The following is a 20,637-nucleotide window of genomic DNA, read 5'->3' on the forward strand; positions in this document are numbered from 1 at the left end:
AGTAGGGAGGTGAAACAAGGTGTTAAATTTTCATTTCTTTTTCAAGTCCCAATAAAAAAAGTTTTGTAAAATATAGCACAAGGTGAGAGTAGTGGTTGATGGTGGTGGTGGTTAACTGTGGGTGGTGGTGGTGGTAATGGTAGTGATTGTAATGGTGGTAGTAGTAGTAGTAGTACTGGTGATAGTAGTAGTTGTGATAATGGTGATGGGAAGGGTGGTAGTATTAGTAGTGTTGGTAGTGGTAGTAGTGTTAGTAATAGTGGTGGTGGTGGTGGTGGTGGTGGTGGTGGTGGTGGTGGTGGTGAGGTGTGCCGGATCATAGGTACTCCACAATATCACACTTGATGGTAATGTTCGGGCATGAGCTCATGGTAAAGTCTCGGGCGTTGCCATGGTAGCCTCGGTGCCTCTCGCTCAACAGCTTCTGGAAGATGGGCAAGATGGAGGTGTCGTGGTCGAGGGCATTGTCTGACGCGTTCTTCCTGGCGGCGGCGATGGCGGCGGCCACGGAGGTGGTGGTGGCGTGGCGGTTGTGTGAGGACCTTCCTCTTAGTGAGTGCGTGCTGAACCCTCCCAGGGACGACGTGTCGTAGGCGTTGTCGTACGATGGTGTCCTAACGGGGGGTAATCGCGCTCTGTTACCTCTCAGCTGTTGCTGCTGCTGCTGGATCAGCTGTTCCTGCTGCTGTGCCTGCTGCTGTAGTCTCAGCAGGTGCCGCTGCTGGCCCGGGGAGTCATCGTCGTCATCGAAGTTGTAGTAGGGCTCACTGATGGTCCGGTGGAGGCTGGTGGGCTCTGGTGGACACAGACACACACGGTCAGTAGCGGGACAACACCTGAGTGGTACAGGTGAGTGGGCGGAGAGGCGCGTTAATTACAGGAGTCAACATGTGTGTGCTCAGTCAGCAACTCCCTCGCTTATTACCCACCTCTCTACCCACTCACCCACCTCTCTACCCACTCACCCACCTCTCTACCCACTAACCCACCTCTCTACCCACTAACCCACCTCTCTACCCACTAATCCACCTCTCTACCTACTAACCCACCTCTCTACCCACTAATCCACCTCTCTACCCACTAATCCACCTCTCTACCTACTAACCCACCTCTCTACCTACTAACCCACCTCTCTACCCACTAACCCACCTCTCTACCCACTAACCCACCTCTCCCTACCCCACTAACCCCTCTCTACTCACTAATCACCTCTCTGCCTGCTAACCCCACCTCTCACACACACTAACCCACCTCTCTACCCCACTAATCCACCTCTTCCCACTAATCCGCCTCCTCTGCCCACTAATTCACCCCTATCCTGCCCTCGCTTCCCACCCTCTCTACGCCCTTAATCACCTCTCTACCCCACTAACCACCTCTCTGCCCAATAACCCCACCATTTTTCACCCCAGTATTAGTAAGACCTCTTACCTGGGTGGTGAGGGAGGGGCGGCAGCCGTCACTGTGCTGGTATGGTCTGCACCTGATGTTCTCAACTGTGTGTGTTACCTAGAAGCGGACATGTATTTTGAGCTATACATACAATACGCACACACACACACACACACACACACACACACACACACACACACACACACACACATATTCTCTCTCTCTCTCACCTCTGTACACCTCGAGGCTCTGGACAAGGTTAAGATCATCAGAGGAGGCAGCAGACTCACTCAGCTCACCGTTCATGAAGCCAGCGTGGGCGTGGCTGTGTCCGCGGGCGTGGGGGAGAGTCTGCTGCGTCAGGGGAGCGTGGTTCCTCACCTGTGGGCGTGGTATAAAACAAGTATAAGACATGTTGAGAACGTGTTTAGTATCAAAGGTGAAGTGATGATAATAATAATAATAATAATAATAATAATAATAATAATAATAATAATAATAATAATAATAATAATAATAATAATAATAATAATAATAATAATAATAATAATAATAATGCACCAAAACACGAACCAATAACAAAATAATTCCATCCTTCAGTGTAATGACAATCGTGTCTTGATAATTAGTCAGGAATAATTTGAGTGGCAACAGCTCAACCATAGATAGCTCCTAATACAACTGTGGTAATAATTCCTTTCTCATTATGTGATGATTCAGAGCGATAATTGAATCGTGATAATTGATGTTGTGGATTCAATAATTTATGCAAAATCTCTTCTGTAATCAATAATACACAAAATTATTAGTAAAATCCTCGACAATTATTCATCCCTTTTTGAATCTGGATGATAATTGGATCGTAATAATTTGCATTGTTGGATGAATTATTGATGCAAAATTCACTTCAGTACGACCAATAATATACAGAATTATATAAATAAAACACGTACAATAATTTCTTCCTTTAATAATCGCGAGTCAGAGATAATTGGACCGTGATAATTCGTGTGTTGTGTCGCCAGATCTGATACTAATTCAATTATCATATTTAATACTTCGTCCGATCTGTGTGTGTGTGTGTGTGCGTGTGTGCGTGTGTGTGTGTGTGTGTGTGTGCGTGCGTGTGTGCGTGTGTGTTTTTTATCATAAGAGAGAACTAAGCGAGTAAAAAGTAGGGATTGGCTTCCTTATTTACAGTTGGTCAATACAACTCTTGTGTAGCTGGCAAACATGATGAGAGGGAGGGAGAGTGGGGAGTGGGAGGCAGTGTGAGGGGAGAGGGAGGCAGAGGGGAGAGGGAGGAGAGTGGGAGAGGGGAGGAAGAGTGGGGAGAGGGAGCCAGGGTGGGGGGAGAGAGGGAGGCAGAGTGGGGAGAGAGGGAAGCAGAGTGGGGTAGAGGGGGGAGGGAGGAGAGGGAGGCAGAGTGGCGAGGGTGATAAACACACACACACACACATACACACACACACGTGCACACACACACACACACACACACACACACACTAATCAAGTGGTAATCTCCCTCGTAACTTTTATCTCACCGATGACTAACATAACTTTTGTAACTGGTCTAGCTCATCAAAGTGATCTGATATTCGGAATATTGGCCGCGGATAACCCGATGGGCAGTACTGGGGGTGATCTGTGGGGTTAGCCGTGCGGGTGGAAGGACGGGGGGGATGGGGAGGGGGGCCGGTGGGAGGAAGAGGGATCCCGGAAGAGGGGGAGAGAAGTTGACGTAACAGGTGAATGGAAGAGAGTGACGGTAGAGTGACAGGAGGAGAAGACAGGAGGTACTGACCGTCTCCTTGCTGGAACACCGGGAGACAGCGGCGTCACTTCTGGCAGACGTTACACTGTAGATGCTGCCAGACACTGACCCTCGGCTACTCATAGTTCCCAAACTCTCCTGACTCGCTACTCGGTCCCTGGACGACACCTGCCGGGGTGAGGGAGAGAGAGAGAGACAAGGGTGAGAGGTGGGGAGAGACAGGTGGGTGACAGTGGGTGACGTGTGGGTGATAGTGGGTGACGTATGGGTGACAGTAAAGTGGGTAACGGTGGGTGACGTATGGGTGACATTAAGTGGGTGACAATGAGTGAAATTGGGGTGAAAGATGAGAGAGAGAGAGAGAGAGAGAAATGGGTAGGTAATGAAATTCCTCTCTAAAACATTGCGTCACATATCAGCTGAATCATGTTATGGTATTTAAAACACACACACACACACACACACACACACACACACACACACACACACACACACACACACACTTTGGTCTTATCTCTGAACATAAAGTTTGAGGAAAGTCTCTCAACGATAGTGGCTGAGACACAACTAGAAATGAAGTGAGAGATTCTGGTGCAAGTGAGAAATATCGCTGAGAGAGATAGTTATGGAGCTGAAATATGGAGACATCAGTGAGAGACATTCATAAAGATATCATTGGAGGAGATAATTGGAGATATCTCTGGTGCAGGGTTGGGAACAGTTGATGGCTGGAGATACTGGAAGAGATAAAGAGAAGCTGAGAGATAAGTCATACAGTTAAAGTTCTCAAAAATCACCAAGAGAGACAAGAGACACTTGGAGCTGAATTCTGGAGACATAACCGTAAGAGATAAGGTGAGACACACATTGCTGGGGGAGATATCACCGAGAGAGGACTTATAGAGACATCTGTTATCGAGAGACAGAGAGAGAGACACACACACACGATCTCACAAGGGCAGGGGAGAGACTGGACTTCGAGGCGACCCCTGTGTATACTGGACTTATATACATGACCTAAATACACAATTATACACCTAAATACGCAATTATACACCCAAATATACACCCGTAGACAGTAATACACCTCCCAGTCTAGTACACTCAACCTAGCATTTGCCTCTCTCGATCTAACTGATGGATGCTGTTTGTTGACGCGTGAGGGATATTTTTTTTCTCTCAGGGCGGTGTATGGCGAGTTATGATTGGTACTTGTTCATCCTAGGGTTTGTTCTTATTTTGGTGGTGATATTTTAATGGGGTGTCTGTCTGTCATCCTGTCTGTCTGTCTCTCTCCAAACATTTCTACTACGACAGCTGCTACAACCACCATCATAACCACAACTAAACCATCATCACAACCAACCACTATCCATCAACCACCACCATCAACTTTACTAACGAATAACAACCACAACAATAACCAATAACAACTATCAACGGTACACAATACAGAGTTATAGACAGATATATACAAAGGTGATGGTTGTTACTGAAGCCATGTTATAATAGTTCCGGGTATTGTTGTGTTTTAAGTGTTTTACAATAATTGGCAACCCGGACCTAGTATTACACACACACACACACACACACACACACACACACACACACACACACACACACACACAGAACGCCATTACATAGACAACAAAACCTCGAATTCATGCGAGTATTGAACTATGGGGTGGGTGGGGTGGGGTGGGGTATGAGTGTGGGGCGGTGGGGGTGGGGGGTGGGTGGGGTGGGTGGAGTGGGGTGGAGTGGGGTGGGGTGGGGTGGAGTGGGTGTACCTCGGCCGTGGTCCTCAAGAGTGCTGCGTCACGGCAAAATATCACCTTCGTTTATCTTATAAGAAAAACTCGTCAAAATGGTAATATATTCGCGAACTGAAGATACTACCCGGTGTATGTACTCTTATTGTTATTATTATTAGGTGTGTGTGTGTGTGTGTGTGTGTGTGTGTGTGTGTGGGCACCAGCGAGGACTCACCTGTCGATCAAGACTGTCCTGGCTGTCCGACCTCCTGGAGACGCCGTAACCGAAGCTGTCCTGGCTGGGGGAGTGTCGTCCCAGGATCTCGTGTGTGATCTGAGGCGGGGGCGTGGGCGTGGCGAGGGGCGTTGGGTCATCCAGCATGATCGTCGGAGACCTCGCCCTCATCTGCTCTAGGCTGTCCTGACTGGGTGACCGACGCGACACAACCTCGCCGAAACTGTCGCGTCGGAGGTGTGCGCGGGAGATGGTGCGCGTCCCGTCCCGCTCGTCAACAGTCTCCCACCGCGTCCGTCCACTACCACTCATCTCCCGCGGGTCAATGTCACTGTCCGTGGCGGCGTCAGAGGTGCTGTGGGAGGTGTGGTCGACGAGCAGGTCGTGAGGGAGCGGCACCTCACAGCAGGAACAAGCCAGGTCGTCACAAGATCTGTTGCGGGTGTGCATGGCACCTCGCCCGGGGGGTCTCGGGGGCTCGCTGCCCCTCCTCAGCACCGCAATGCTCCGCGTCACCTGCTGGTCCGCCTGCGGTCTGTACTGCGGCGGCAGCTGGTGCTGTGTGCCTCTGTACCCGACGGGTCCATCTCCTGATATGTTATAACCCGCCGCCAGGTTAGCCAGAGCGTTACTGTTCTTCTCAGCGAGCGTCTGGTAGTTGTTGTTGGCCTTGTTGTTGATGATCTTGATGTCGCTGTTCTTTTTGCCAACCATCAGCGGCAGCTTCTCCCCGCTGTCCTCATTGTTCAGCGGACTGTACAGGTTACGAGGCACTTGACTGTACTTGGGGGCGCTGTTCGTCTGGCGGAGACTCGTCCTCCTGTACGGGCAAATGTCCACGTGTGACACTGGGGGCTTTGTTACCCCCATTCCCATCGGAGGCTCCCCCAGGGGCCCCCCGCCGTACTCCTGCATGATAGGGGGCGGGGGCGCGTCCTCCAACGGGGGTCCAAGGTCCACCTCGTCGCGGCTGTACCTCCTGAGGCCCTGCAGGCTGGTCCTACTCGCTCGCCGTTGCTGCAGAATGTTCTGTTCCTTCTGCATCATGGCGCCGCCGTAGTCGTGGACGTAGACCCCGCCGTACCCACCGTACGCCGCGCCCTCACGCTCCAACATGGGCTCCTGCGGGAGACACACGACAGTCTCAGGTGGTGTTCCTCCACTACTGCTGCTCATTAACTAACCTTCCTCATAATCTTACCTTTGGTGACAATAACTGAAACAGCCTTAACTCACAGCTACCTGCACCCTCACTACCAGTACCACCCTCTACCACCACTACCTTCACCCCTCTACCACCATAACCTTCTACTACCACTACCTGCACCCATCTACCACTACTTCAAGTACTCTCTCTACCACCACTATCTTTACCTCGAACACCACTATCCTCTACCACCACTATCTTTACCTCGAACACCACTATCCTCTACCACCACTACCTGCCTATCTTACAAATTTTAATACCAGTCTATCCTTCAGCCATCTGTAGGAGAACACTTTCTCTCAGTCCCATTCAGACTCACATACATCCAGTCCATACCCCTAAAACACACACACACACACACACACACACACACACACACACACACACACACACACACACACGATAACACACACCTGGTAAGGGTTGCCAGGCAGGCCAGCAGGTGGCACCATGGGCTGTGACACAGGTGGAGGTCCTGGCATCTGTTGTGGAGCGTTCATGTGGAGGAGAGGGATCGCTTCCACCGTGGCAGGACACCCCCCTCCACCTCCTCCCTCCAGCCTGAAGGACACACTCTTGCTGACGTCACGAGGAGTTTGTAGGGGCGAGGCAAAGGTCACCCCGCGTCTGAGGTCACCAGGGGTCAAAAGTTAACTCTGGTTACTAGAGAAATTGTTTTAAGAAGGTCACGGTGGAGAGAAAATGACCAGGAGTGTCTGTCTCTGGGTCAAAGGTTAACTTACAGTGGCTGATATGAAGAGAATCTGATAATAGGTCAAAGGTCAGGATATATAGTATAAAAATCCTTATTATACAGGTCAGAGATTAGGTCTGGAAGATTGGGTTAAAGAGAAGGTTAATATTTGTTATCAAAGGTCATATACAGTAATACTTGGTTACTGGGGGTGGTGGGGGAGAACGGGGGTGGTGGTGGGGGGATGGGGTGAGGAGGGACGGTGGTGGGGGGAGGGGGGTGGTGGTGAGGATGATGGTGGAGGAATGGGAGAAAGGAGAGTGGTGAAAGAATGGGAGGGAGGGGAGGGATGGAGGGATGGGGATAAAGAGATGGTGGTAGAGGGTTAAGGGGAAGGTAACGTGAGGTAGAGGCCATTTTAACCCCAAAGGAAGAGTTAAAGGTAAACACACCAAGAAGACATTTAACAATATCTCATTATATGTATTAAAACACACAGAGTACAGTATATATCCATCCCTATAATGATCATCTACATTATACACTAATACTTACAACGTCACGTGGTGGGGGTCACTGTCTCATGCTCTTTGTAGTTAAGTTTATTTACCAACAATTACAAGAGACCTAAATGATAATGACACCTGTTGTTACCTCGCCAAGGTAAATGGTGGTGTCCCACTGTACATCAACTGCTGATAACACACTGATTATTATATCATTAAAACACCTGACTGAACTGACTTGCTGACTAGATTATCTAAAAACAAACACAACCAAATTGCTGACACTGACCAACGTGTAATAATATGCTGACATGTTTACCCTAAGAAATACCATATTGGCGACATTTACCACTACAGTACTGAGAGCTAGAGCTGACAACTAACTCTCACCCTGACAGAGTTTACTTACATCCATCATAAATTTATCTGTCTGGCTGAAACACGTGTCTTTACCCTGACAGTCTGAGTGATGGATTATATTCTGTTGTTGTGAGAGAAAATACACAGTGTCTCTACAAGGATCAGACATACAAAGTGGTTAAAGATACGGCCATTGGAAACATTATATACCAATTAGGTTAACATACCATGAACTGACGAGGACATTTACCATCTTAACTAAAGCTGGTTAATGTCCCGATGCCGCACCTTTAACCTCTACCTAGAAACACATTAAGGAGACATTTTTATCTAATTACAGGTGAGAGAATGTTTACCTACAGGTGAGAGAAGATTTACCTGTGAAGGAACATAAGGTGAGGTACTAACAGAGGGTAAAGTGCCGTGCAAATTAACAGATAACAGGTGCAAACAGGTGTAAGATGTGCAACAGGTGTGGCAGGTGTGACATACAGGTGTGGCAGGTGTGAAAAACAAGTGCAACAGGTGTGAGATGTGCGACAGGTGTGACAAACAGGTGCAATCAGGTTTGAGATGTGCAACAGGTGTGATGGGCGTAACAAACAGGTATGTCAAGTGGTGTGACAGCAGCAGGTGTGACAGGTGTTGCAGTGTGACGGTCATAGTTGTGGTTAATTAATAAAGACAGGTGTTACGTGTCATCATACAGTAGTGCAATGTTGGTAGAGATGGTGGTAGTGGTGGTAGTGGTGATGGTGGTAGTGGTGATGGTGGTAGTGGTGATGGTGCTTAATAGTATGAAGGTAGTGGTGATGATACAGGTAGTGGTGATGGTGCCTGGTGGTGATGGTGGTAGTGGTGATGGTGCTTAATAGTATGAAGGTGGTGGTGATGATACAGGTAGTGGTGATGGTGTCTGGTGGTGATGGTGATAATAAAGGCAATATTACTTACATACCGTTCTTCCTTATCTTTGTGGGTTTGTTACTATTTATGTCATTATATACACATAGCTGGTAGTGATGGTGATGGTGGTGATGATGGTAATGGTGGTGATGGTAATGATGATGGTTATAGGGGTAGTGGTGATGATGGTGATGGTGGTGATGGTGATGATGGTAATGATGATGGTTATAGGGGTAGTGGTGATGGTGGTGGTGATGATGATGGTAATGGTGATGATGGTAATGATGATGGTTATAGGGGTAGTGGTGATGGTGGTGGTGGTGATGATGGTAATGGTGGTAATGATGATGGTTATAGGGGTAGTGGTGATGATGATGATGGTGATGTTAAGGGCAATGTAAAGAGAAAAGCAATTGTGTACAGAACATTAAATGATGATGAAAGTGATTCAATGTTGAAGGAATGTGTATGAGTGTTCAGGAATGTTGGAGAAATGTATAGGAATGTGTATTATGTATATCAGTGTTGAAGGGATGTGTATGAATGTGTATGATCCTGTGTCTCACTATAATATACAGATAAGTTATTTATACTAGTTCTTGGTATAGTATTGATGTATACAGCATTAATGGTGGAGTGAATGATGAAGAACGATGAATAATTCAGCTGTTTGTTATAGTAAGTTAGTGATGAATTATAAGATATATAATAATGTATATAACTAGTGTATGTAGAACAATATAGGAGGACAAGCAGAAGTAAAGTAACATAGAAAACGAGAAGAGGACAAACAGAAGTAACATAGAAAACGAGAAGAGGCCAAACAGAAGTAACATAGAAAACGAGAAGAGGCCAAACAGAAGTAACATAGAAAACGAGAAGAGGACAAACAGAAGTAACATAGAAAACAGAAGTAACAGAAAACGGGAAGAGGCCAAACAGAAGTAACATAGAAAACGAGAAGAGGACAGAGATAAATTAACAAAGAAAACGGGAAGAGGTCCAGGATGGAGGGGGGGAGGGCATTTATAATTTAATAATATTCGAGAATAGATTTAAATTGGCATACCAATATTTACATAATTAACAGAAATAAAAAAGACAAAGGCATTTAATTATTTTGGTGTTATTTAGTAATTGGTGAAAGGAGATTTATCTGTAATTTAAAGTGATAGACATTGACCTTTTAAAGCTTTATGGAGTTAAATATTTAGAGGAAAATGAAGGGATATTTAATTCATTATGTTAACTAAGACGAAATAAACTTGGCTAAATGGAGGAGGAAGGAAATAATCGGATTATTATTATTAACCCATGACAGTCTTCACTAAATACCATTGTCAAGGGATAACAACCTGGTTCACCTTAACAACTTTTTAAAGGAACGACAAAACACCAAAAAAAAGTTATAAAGTTATCATACGAAATTGATTAAAATAAAAGAGTAAAAGAACATTGTAGAGTTGTTTTAAGTTGAGGTTATTGAAACTATAGATCTGTTAGTCATACACAGATAAACAAACGCTACAGGCTATGTGATGTATGTATGTGGTGTAATGGTCAGCATGCTCGTTTCAAAATCGAGCTGACCCAGGTTCGATCCTCGGGCAGGGTCAAGCTTCTCTGCAGTTGGCGAGTTGTCCGGCCTTCTCGGACTATTCCTTGACACTGGGTCATGCAACTCGTTAACCTGGGGTGTGGTTGTTGTGTTAGGGACAGCTTCTACACCATTATGTATGTTTGTATGTACTGCTCCTAAACTAAAACACCAAACAAATAAACAAACACCGAGGAGCGGGATAAACTGACTACAAACAAAACAAACAAACACAAGTCTACAGCCACCACGTGTGAATGATATACGTGTAAACAAAGAAATAAACAAGGACAAACAAGAACCTGTAGACAACAAGAGAGACAGACAGACAGAGATGAACAAGAAGAATAAAAGATGGAAGAGAAATAATAAAAAATACAGATGAAATAAACTAAAACTAGAGAAAATAAATAAAATTGAAATAAACTTGTAAAATTGTAATAAGAAAAAGAGGAATAAAGAGGAAGAACTGGGAGACATGATGAGAGAGATACACAGATAAAGAAAGATAGATAAGAGAGAGACAGAGAGAGGAGACAGTGGAGCAGAACTGACCGGGATGCAGCTCGGTCTAATGAGAGACAGGCGGACACCACCCCTGTAGCAGGCAGGTGGTGCTGGTGGTGATGGTAGTGGTGGAGGTGGTGGTGGTGGTGTTGTTGGAGATGGTGAGTGGTGGTGGTGGAGGTGGTGGTGGTGGAGAGGGAGGAAGGCACGGGCGACACACCACTACGGCCAGGTACGTACTCGGCCTCCTGTGACGTCCCCGAACACAGGGAGGTCAGCTCGGTCGCCTCCGTCGTCTCAGTCACCGAAGGACCTGTGTGAGAGAGGCGGGGGCCGGCAGGTCCCCAGGGGAGGTGCCCGTCAGTGATCACTTCTGTAACGTATCCTGCCTCTACTGACCTAACTGATGGAGGCACGTGAGGGGTATAACCTGAGTGATGGAGGGACGTGAGGGGTATAACCTGAGTGGTGGAGGGACGTGAGGGGTATAACCTGAGTGGTGGAGGGACGTGAGGGGTATAACCTGAGTGGTGGAGGCACGTGAGGGGTATAACCTGAGTGGTGGAGGGACGTGAGGGGTATAACGTGACTGGTAGAGGGAAGTGAGGGATATCTTTCCTATACTGAATCCCGCCAGTGCCCGTCCTTCCTGACCTGACTGCTAGATGACTTGAAAGGGAACGAAGGGGGTGGATGATGATGGAGGTTAACGATATAGAAGCTTACAAGGGGTTGGGAGGACGTGTTGTGGAGGCGGGGGACGAGAGCTGCCTGTAGGAGGGAGAGTCAAGAGTTAGTGACACACCTTCAGTATCCTGGACCAATGGTGCCTTGGTGACGTACACACACACACACACACACACACACACACACACGTATACGTACACACACACACACGTACACACATACACACACACACAGACACACACACACACACAGACACACACACACAGACACACACACGTACACAAACTGAGATGTACAAACTGTTCTTCATGGTTGAGCTGAGTACATACTTACTGGCTGGAGGCACAGAGTTTCTTCCTTCAAATGAGAACACTCGTAAGCTGGTACACTCACTCACTCACTCACTCACTCACTCTCCCTCACCCTCACTCTCCCTCACTCTCATTCTCCCTCCCTCTCCCTCACCGACGCCAACTTTCTCTCACCTTCACTTATCCTCCCTCCCTTTCACTCTCCCTCACCCTCACTCTCCCTCACTCTCCCTCACTCTCACTCTCCCTCACCTTCTATCCTCAGCCTCTCTATGGACCTGGGCTTGGAGGGCCGCCGAGTGCTTCTGTTGTGGTCATGACCTTCCATCTCCACCATCGCCTCCTCCCCCAGTTGGTCTATCAACAGCTACAGGAGAGAGAGAGAGATAGTGTTAGAGAAAGTGAGAGACAATATGAGAGAATTAGAGAGAGATAAGAGACAATATGAGAGAATTAGAGGGAGATATAGAACAGTTCTCTACAACAGTTCCATACAGCTCTCCCCATGAACCACGAGATAATGACTCGCGAAACCGAAGCACAATGTATCAGTCTATGGCTTCGGATTCACGAGTCTAAATGACGGGGTTCGTGGTTCAGTGGGCGAGGCGGACGGGACCTTTCTATTACTACTAACAATATGGAACTTGGTGATAATAATTGATGTCTTCTTGGGTGGGGATTCAAACTCAGGGATTTACATCTGTCTACCTCACCTGTACATCTGTCTACTTCACCTGTACATTTGTCTACCTCACCTGTACATCTGTCTACCTCACCTGTACATCTGTCTACCTCACCTGTACATCTGTCTACCTCACCTGTACATCTGTCTACTTCACCTGTACATCTGTCTACCTCACCTGTACATCTGTCTACCTCACCTGTACATCTGTCTACCTCACCTGTACATCTGTCTACTTCACCTGTACATCTGTCTACCTCACCTGTACATCTGTCTACTTCACCTGTACATCTGTCTACCTCACCTGTACATCTGTCTACCTCACCTGTACATCTGTCTACCTCACCTGTACATCTGTCTACCTCACCTGTACATCTGTCTACCTCACCTGTACATCTGTCTATCTCACCTGTACATCTGTCTACCTCACCTGTACACCTGTCTACCTCACCTGTACTTCTCTCTCTCTCACCTGTAGCTCTTGTTCTCGTTCTCTTAGCCTCCTCATGAAGACCTGCCTATCGCTCTCCGCTTTCTTGATCTGGTCGTGAAGGTCAGACATTTCTGAGTCACTGTCGGGATTCTTGGGAGGCTTAAGAGTTGACCGTACGATACGTTTATCGATGGTTCCCTGTGGGTTACGTCGTAGCTCCAGCATCTGTGAGGGAGAGAGAGGGAGAGTGAGTCAGGGTGAGGGTGAGTAAGGGAGGGAGAGTGAGTCAGTGTGAGGGTGAGTAAGAGGAGGGAGGGAGGGAGGGGGAAGAGAAAGTTAGTGTGGGTGGGGAAGTGTGTGGGAGTGTGTGGGAGTGTGTGGGAGTGTGTTGAAGTGGGAGAGTGAGAGAAAGTTTAGGGTTGGTGTCTGTGGGTTGGTTAGTAGCTGTAACATCTGAGAGAGAGAGAGAGAGAGAGAGAGAGAGAGAGAGAGAGAGAGAGAGAGAGAAGATGAACATAAACAAAAACGAAATAAAAAAGATAAAAAAAAAAACGCAAAAATTCCCCCCAAATTAAAACACCGCCAAACCGGTGAACATTAATTAAAAACACCAACACAGGAATACAGACTGTGACAAACAAACACTACGGACACCACTACTAAGGCCTCTTACACCTGATGGGCCGCGTGGGACAGTGTGTATGGTTAGGTTAGGTTAGGTACAGTCCCCCCCCCTTAACAGCTGGGACGATTTGGAGGAGTGTCCCAGGATGGAACGAGAGACCCTTAGGAAATGAGACGAGGGCTGTGTCCACTCGGCCACTGCACCCTTAAAGCACACACACACACACACACACACACGTAAAAGTGCGACACAAGCTCCTGTTTCTGGTGCCGTGAGCTGTGCGGCGGTCGTGCTCGTACGTGCGTGAAGGAGGTGATGAAATAGTTGCTGTTTCCTCGTCTGCTGCTGCTGTGACTGCTGCTGTGACTGCTGCTATGCGAGGGTCATGGTTTTACGTGCGTGAGGGAGGTGAAGTAGCCGTTGTTGGTGTGGGCTGCGTGAGGGACGTGTGTTGACGTGCGTGAGGGGGTCGTGTTGCATACGTGGCTGCCAAGGACAAGACGCCCCAGTGAGAGAGAGAGAGAGAGAGAGAGAGAGAGAGAGAGAGATGAATGAACATTACTTACAGAACTCTCTTGATAAATTATGAACAAGATTATTATTCACTCTCTTGATGAATAACGCACAAGGCTTTATATAATGATGTTAATGTGTGTGATCATTGTACATTATTCATGACCAAAACATCACATGAGACTCAACTTCCGGCCGGTGGGAGACAGTGCTGGGAGCGTCTAGTAAGATGAGGGGAAAAGGAAAATGGATTTTTTTTCTCTTTTCTCTTCTTTATATAAAATTGTGAACGAGTTGCGTAAGAACTTGTGAGGAGGAGGAGGAGAGGAGAGGGGGAGAGGAGGAAGAGCGGGAGAGGGGGAGGAGGAGGAAGAGCGGGAGAGGGGGAGGAGGAGGAAGAGCGGGAGAGGAGGACAAGGACGAAGAGAAGAGGAGAAGAAGAACAACAACAACGAGGAGGAGGAGACGAAAAGTACAGATGATTAAAAAAAAATGTCAGAAATATATTATCAAAGACAGACTGTGGTACAACCTTGTCCCCTGAGAGAGAGAGAGAGAGAGAGAGAGAGATACTTGTCTCTTTGTGTCTCGCTCCTTCTTCTTGAGAGATGGAGAAGGTGAGAGATATTACACGAGATACTGGATTAAACGAAGGGAACGACTCCATGTGAGAGACTTGAGACACATTAGAGAGACTTTGAGAGATGAGTTAGGAAGAATAGTTTTATGTCTCTCTCTTTCTCTTTCGTTTTTTCTCTCTTCCTTTTTCTCTCCAGTTCTCTTTTCTTTGGAGATGAAGAACGAGAGAGCCCCTCAGCAAGCCACGTGAAGCCCTGAAGGAGGCGGTGAAGGCGGGGAGACAGATTTTCGTCCTCGCCTCACCACCAGATGATGAAGAAGGTAATGGCTGGAGAGAGAGAGAGAGAGAGAGAGAGAGAGAGAGAGAGAGAGAGAGAGAGAGAGAGAGCAGGACCACGGTAAGAATATATCCATCGTTATCTAAGCTCAGGTCTCCCGTCCACACTACTTTCAATTCATGAGAATCCTTGTAAAGTTTTGGCTGTGAGAGAGACCGTTCCCAAACCTCCCCTGACACACACACACACACTGATTCATACACACCCTGCCTCACTTACACATCTTGACACACACACACACACACACACTGATTCATACACACCCTGCCTCACTTACACATCTTGACACACACACACACACACACACACACACCCTGATTCACACACCCTGTCTCACACACCCTGCTTCACACCTCACACACACCCTGTTTCACACACACCCTGCCTCACATTGTTCCTGAGCACACACACACACACATTAAGGTCCAGGTAGCGTGTCCCAGTTTTCTCTGGTCGAGTAAGTGAGTTACGACCAACCCGGCCATTACAAACCTGAAGTTCTGGTCGTGTCGATGATGCTGTCCCAACCTGTTATGTGTGTGTGTGTGTGTGTGTGTGTGTGTGGGTCAATGTTTCAACCCCTTACTTCACTTAATATAACTCTACCCCTCCCCTTCACCCATCTAAGTGTAAACAACTGTAAATACGAGTAAATACCAGACCGTAAGCAAGGGTAAATGTGTAAATATATGTGTAAATAGAGATGTATCGTAAATATAAATATCTGTATGTAATGTGTGTGTGTAAATATCTGAGTAAATATTTGTGTTGACATCCAAGAGGTGGCTCTGGTCCTGGGTGTATTAGAGAGAGAGAGAGAGAGAGAGAGAGAGAGAGAGAGAGAGAGAGAGAGAGAGAGAGAGAGAGAGAGGACAGGTGTTAGGTTTAATTAGTGTCGCGTTCTGAAATTCATCTCTGATGTTTTGAAATTGGGGTTCAAGTCTCTCTCTCTCTCTCTCTCTCTCTCAAGTGTCTCGCCATTGTGTACACAATGTTTTATTTATGAACCAGATATAATTAAGAGTACAGTGTTCCTACCTACCTAGTGAGGGAGAAGAGGGAGGGAGAGGCTGGAGAGTAGAAAGAGGGAGAGAAGGAGGTTGAAGACTGTGAAGAAGAGATGGAAAAAGGGGAAGAAAAAAGAGAGGCTGAGGACTGGGAGAGAGGAATGAAACTGGGAGATGGAGAGAGAGCGATAAAGGGAGGGAAAGAAAGGAGGGAAGTAAGAAAGTGAAGGAAGGAGAGGAGGGAAGTGACAAAGGGGGGAGGAGAGGTAGAGAGAGAGAGAGAGAGATAGAGAGGAAGAGAGAGAGAGAGAGAGGGGGGAGGTAAATGGTACGAACACTTATATTAATACTGGCACTACGAATGGCACTTTATGACCACACTTTACGTTTAACTTTATTCAGACACTTTACACGAGCACTTCATCAGTCTTCCTACAGTACATGAACACTTATCCATTTAACCACAAAGGAAGTGTAGACGGCACTCGACCCCCCCTCATTACTCTCCTTACCTGGATAATTAGGTTACTCAGTGGGGTGTGATGTGGGTGCGAACCAGTGACCCTTAGGACGGGAGGCGAGTACTGTAACCACCCAGCCATCACAGCCCTTAATTTACACTTTACAGACAACTTATTCAATCCTCTTTTTTTGCCACACTTTACAGACACACTTAACACTTACCACCTACTTTTACCACACTTTACACACACACTTAACACATTACCACCTACTTTTACCACACTAAACACATAACACTTAACTTTCACCACACTTAACACTTAAAACAACCTCATCCAACACTTACTTTAGGGACGAAGACGAGACAGAGAGTACCGGTGGTGCAGAAGATGATGAACACTGAGATAATGAGGTACGAGGCGTCCTGTTCATCACTCAGGATATAGGAGATAGGGACGCCGATAATGCACATGATCACCACATTGTACACGCTCATGCCGATGTACTTGGAGTCATTGAGTGCAGGGATGCTTACTAATCGAGTCTCCCACGCCAGGAAACAACCGAACACCTGTAAGAGAGGAGGTTAGTGGTTAATATGAGGTTAAGATGGAGGTCAGAGGTTAATAGGATGTTAAGAAGAGGTAAGTGGTTAATATGAGGTTAAGATGGAGGTCAGAGGTTAATGGGTTAGACATCAAGAGGAGGTCCCACGTCAGGAAGTGTGATGGTAAGGTTATGAGGAGGTGAGAGGTCAGGAAGTGAGAGGTCCAAGGTTATCAAGAAGTGAAAGGTGAGAGGTTAAGGGGTTAGGTAAAAGGTCAGAGGTCAGCAAGTGAGAGGTCAAAGATAAGAGCTGTGGCTAGAGGCTTGTAAAAAAAAAGGTCGACTTTATTCCTGTGTTACGTAAGTCAGCCCTTGCGCCGCCCACACCTGTTGTTAGAGGTCAGAGAGGTCGGGGGGGATCTGACTCTTATGGTGTGTGTGAGGAGAGAAATTGACGTAAGGTGAGTGAGAGGAGAGGTGGAAGGTGAGAGGGTGGAAGGTGAGAGGGTGGAAGGTGAGAGGGTGGGAAGGTGAGAGAGTGGAAGGTGAAAGGTGGAAGGTGAGGGGGGGTGGAAGGTGAGAGGGTGGAAGGTGAGAGGGTGGAAGGTGAGAGGGAGGAAGGTGTGAAGTGAGGAAGGTGAGAGGGAGGAAGGTGAGAGTGAGAGGTCTGGGTGGTATGAAGAACCCACAGAATAGGTAAAATGAGAGGGTGAGAGGGTGGGCGAGTGGGATGTGTGGGCAGGGTGGGTTAGCAGGGTGGGTTAGCAGGGTGGGCAGGGTGTGTGGGCAGGGTGGGTCGGTCACGATAACTTGTTTGGGTGAATAACAACAACAACAGCTTGATGATGTAAAGGTCAGGTGTGTGCGTGTGTGTGTGTGTGTGTGTGTGTGTGTGTGTGTGTGTGTTTGTAGCTGTATCACCTTTAGCTACAAAACGAAGAGCCGTAGAGAGAGAGAGAGAGAGAGAGAGAGAGAGAGAGAGAGAGAGAGAGAGAGCGCCAGGTGACACACACAGGTATTGAGCTGGGTGCAGTGTACTGATGACCAGAACGTCGAGCTAATTGACTCATCATTCAAGCGCTTCCCGACCTCACCTGACTGACCCTTGATGCTGCTGTTATTGATGCTGTTATTGATGTTGATTATTGTTATTGATGTTATTATTCCTGTTATTGGTGCTGTTATTGATGCTGATGTTATTTTTATTGTTGTTATTGGTGCTGTTATGACTGTTGGTAGTGTTATTGCTGTTATTTTTGGTGTTATTTCCGTTGTTATTGTTCTTGTTGCTGATATAAATCTTTAAATAACCTATAAAAGTAATAAAAATTAATAAAAATACTCCAAAATAACAATAAAAACGTGGCCAAAATATTACAACTGTCCATCATAATATCAGTAATAGATTCAAGTACCAAAGTTGATAATAAAACATAACATAAAACTTACACTAAACTTTTCACATCTTATAATGAAACCCAAAATATAAAAGTATAATGCTAATAAAACTTTAACAAAATTACCCAAAATATCACGTCCCAAATACGCTCTTAATAACACCATCACTTTAAGTTATCATAAAAATCTCTCGTATATTATGTAAAGGGAGTTCATATGTTCTCCGTTTTCTTTAATGCTTTTTTGAGGGAAATTTTCTTTCTTTTTTATGGGGAAACTATTGTAGATTTGATGGTCGTTTTTATGATGGTTCTCTTGAGGTAAAATTTCTGGGATTTTGGGGTTTTTGATTGAGTGAGTGTGTCTGTTGATGGTGAGTGTGTGGAGAGTGAGTGTGTGAGGTGATAGTGAGTGTGTTAGTGTGGCTACTACCCCCTACCCCTACCCACCCCCCCTCCACAGACAGAGTGAACTAGAATTAGATCAGAAGAGTTGGCGGCTCTCTCTCTCTCTCTCTCTCTCTCTCTCATGTGTTGATTTATTCATCTCCTCAATCAGTGAATTATTATTATTCAATTTATTCATTTATTCCATCATTCATTTATATATTCAATTTATTCATTGACTTAGGTATCCCCACATTATTGTTCATTCACCTTCACTATAGTGAAGAGTGTGTGGAGAGTGCGTTACTAGGGTGTAGGGGGAAAGTTTGTTACCAAGGTGTGTAGGGAGAGTGCGTTACTAGGGTGTGTGGGGAGAGTGTGTTACTAGGATGTGTGGATAGAGTGTATTACTAGGGTGTGTGGATAGAGTGTATTACTAGGGTGTGTGGATAGAGTGTATTACTAGGATGTGTGGATAGAGTGTATTACTAGGATGTGTGGATAGAGTGTATTACTAGGGTGAGTGTGTTACACACACACACACGATGCATAACACCTTCTTTATTATTCTGTTTATTCCTTCTTTTCGTTCATTCTCCTCCCCCCTTCCTTTCCCTTCTCACTCCCCATTCCCCCCTTACTGTCCCTCTCCCACCCTCACCTTCACTTTCCCATACACTCACCCCCAATACACTCACTTCCTCACCTTCACTCCCTCTCACCCACACTCACCCTCTCATCCACACTCACCCTCTAACCTACACTCACTCTCACCTACACTCACTCTCACCCACACTCACCCTCTCACCTTCACTCCCTCTCACCCACACTCACCCTCTCACCTTCATTCCCTCTCACCCACACTCACCCTCTCACCCACACTCACCCTCTCACCTACACTCACCCACACTCACCCTCTCATCTCCACTCACTCTCCTTCACTCTCCCAGACAGAAGCAGCATCTCAGCCAGGTGTTAGAGTTGACCATTAACTTGACACAATAACGGACCTTCCACACATTAAGTTAATGTTCCTTGCCCTAGACATGCCGGGGGGGGTAACACCCTTCTGCTGTGGGAGTGTGTGTGAGGAGAGGAGGTGTGAGTCAGAGAGTGTGTGGAGAGAGGGTGTGGAGTCAGGGAGTGTGTGTGTGTGAGAGGGTGTGTGAGTCAGGGAGTGTGTGAGAGAGGGTGTGTGAGTCAGGGAGTGTGTGAGAGAGGGTGTGTGAGTCAGGGAGTGTGTGAGAGAGGGTGTGAAGATGAGAAAGTGTGTGAAGATGAAGTAGTGTATGTGTCAAAGGCTGCGTGAAAGGGTGTGAAAGTGTGTATGAAGGAGAGAGAGAGAGAGAAGGAATATGAATAAAGTTAAATAGGGTTATAATGGTGATGTGGCAACACTGACTGAGGCAGCACCACACACTCCTACAAAACATTAATACCAACATTTATCACAGTCAAAGGTTCTCCTCTACGTCACGGTGGCTAGGTTAGGTTTGGTTATTTTAGGTTAGGAGACTTGCTGCTAATTGGCTTGTGGTATGTAAACTACCCGGTGTTGTCCTGGTGAAAATAAAAGCCCCCCCTCAAGGATAAACACATAAATATAGCGTAAATAAGTGTAGAAGAAACCCAAAAAGAAAATTCCGTACTTAAAATATAATGATATAATTTTCATGGGTAATTAAATGAGGTAATAACGATAATAATACCTGGCAACTATTCATCTCTTGTTGAC

At 46.5% G+C, this 20,637-nt stretch overlaps 1 protein-coding gene across 7 annotated transcripts in view; it reads right to left on the bottom strand.

The window, feature by feature from the left end:
- Positions 1–239: 239 nt before the first annotated feature.
- The window catches only part of LOC121863980, a 36,054-nt gene continuing 15,656 nt past the window's right edge, over positions 240–20,637 (bottom strand). The window contains exons 5-14 of one of the 7 annotated variants that reach the window (XM_042362850.1): positions 16,919–17,143; positions 13,088–13,273; positions 12,183–12,297; positions 11,659–11,703; positions 10,981–11,245; positions 6,776–6,989; positions 5,156–6,277; positions 3,197–3,334; positions 1,692–1,773; positions 240–795 (exon numbers count right to left, since the gene is read on the bottom strand). In XM_042362850.1, the coding sequence (XP_042218784.1) occupies positions 317–795; positions 1,692–1,773; positions 3,197–3,334; positions 5,156–6,277; positions 6,776–6,989; positions 10,981–11,245; positions 11,659–11,703; positions 12,183–12,297; positions 13,088–13,273; positions 16,919–17,143 (2,871 nt within the window). In that variant the 3' untranslated portion in view covers positions 240–316. Of the gene's footprint in view, positions 796–1,622; positions 1,774–3,196; positions 3,335–5,155; positions 6,278–6,775; positions 6,990–10,980; positions 11,268–11,658; positions 11,704–12,182; positions 12,298–13,087; positions 13,274–16,918; positions 17,144–20,637 lie in introns of all 7 variants that reach the window. The other 6 variants (XM_042362868.1, XM_042362842.1, XM_042362874.1 and 3 more) reach the window with 6 other exon arrangements.

The sequence above is a fragment of the Homarus americanus genome, unplaced genomic scaffold (genome assembly GCF_018991925.1).
Source record: "Homarus americanus isolate GMGI-L3 unplaced genomic scaffold, GMGI_Hamer_2.0 scaffold32220, whole genome shotgun sequence".
NCBI classification, from domain to species: Eukaryota; Metazoa; Arthropoda; class Malacostraca; order Decapoda; family Nephropidae; genus Homarus; species Homarus americanus.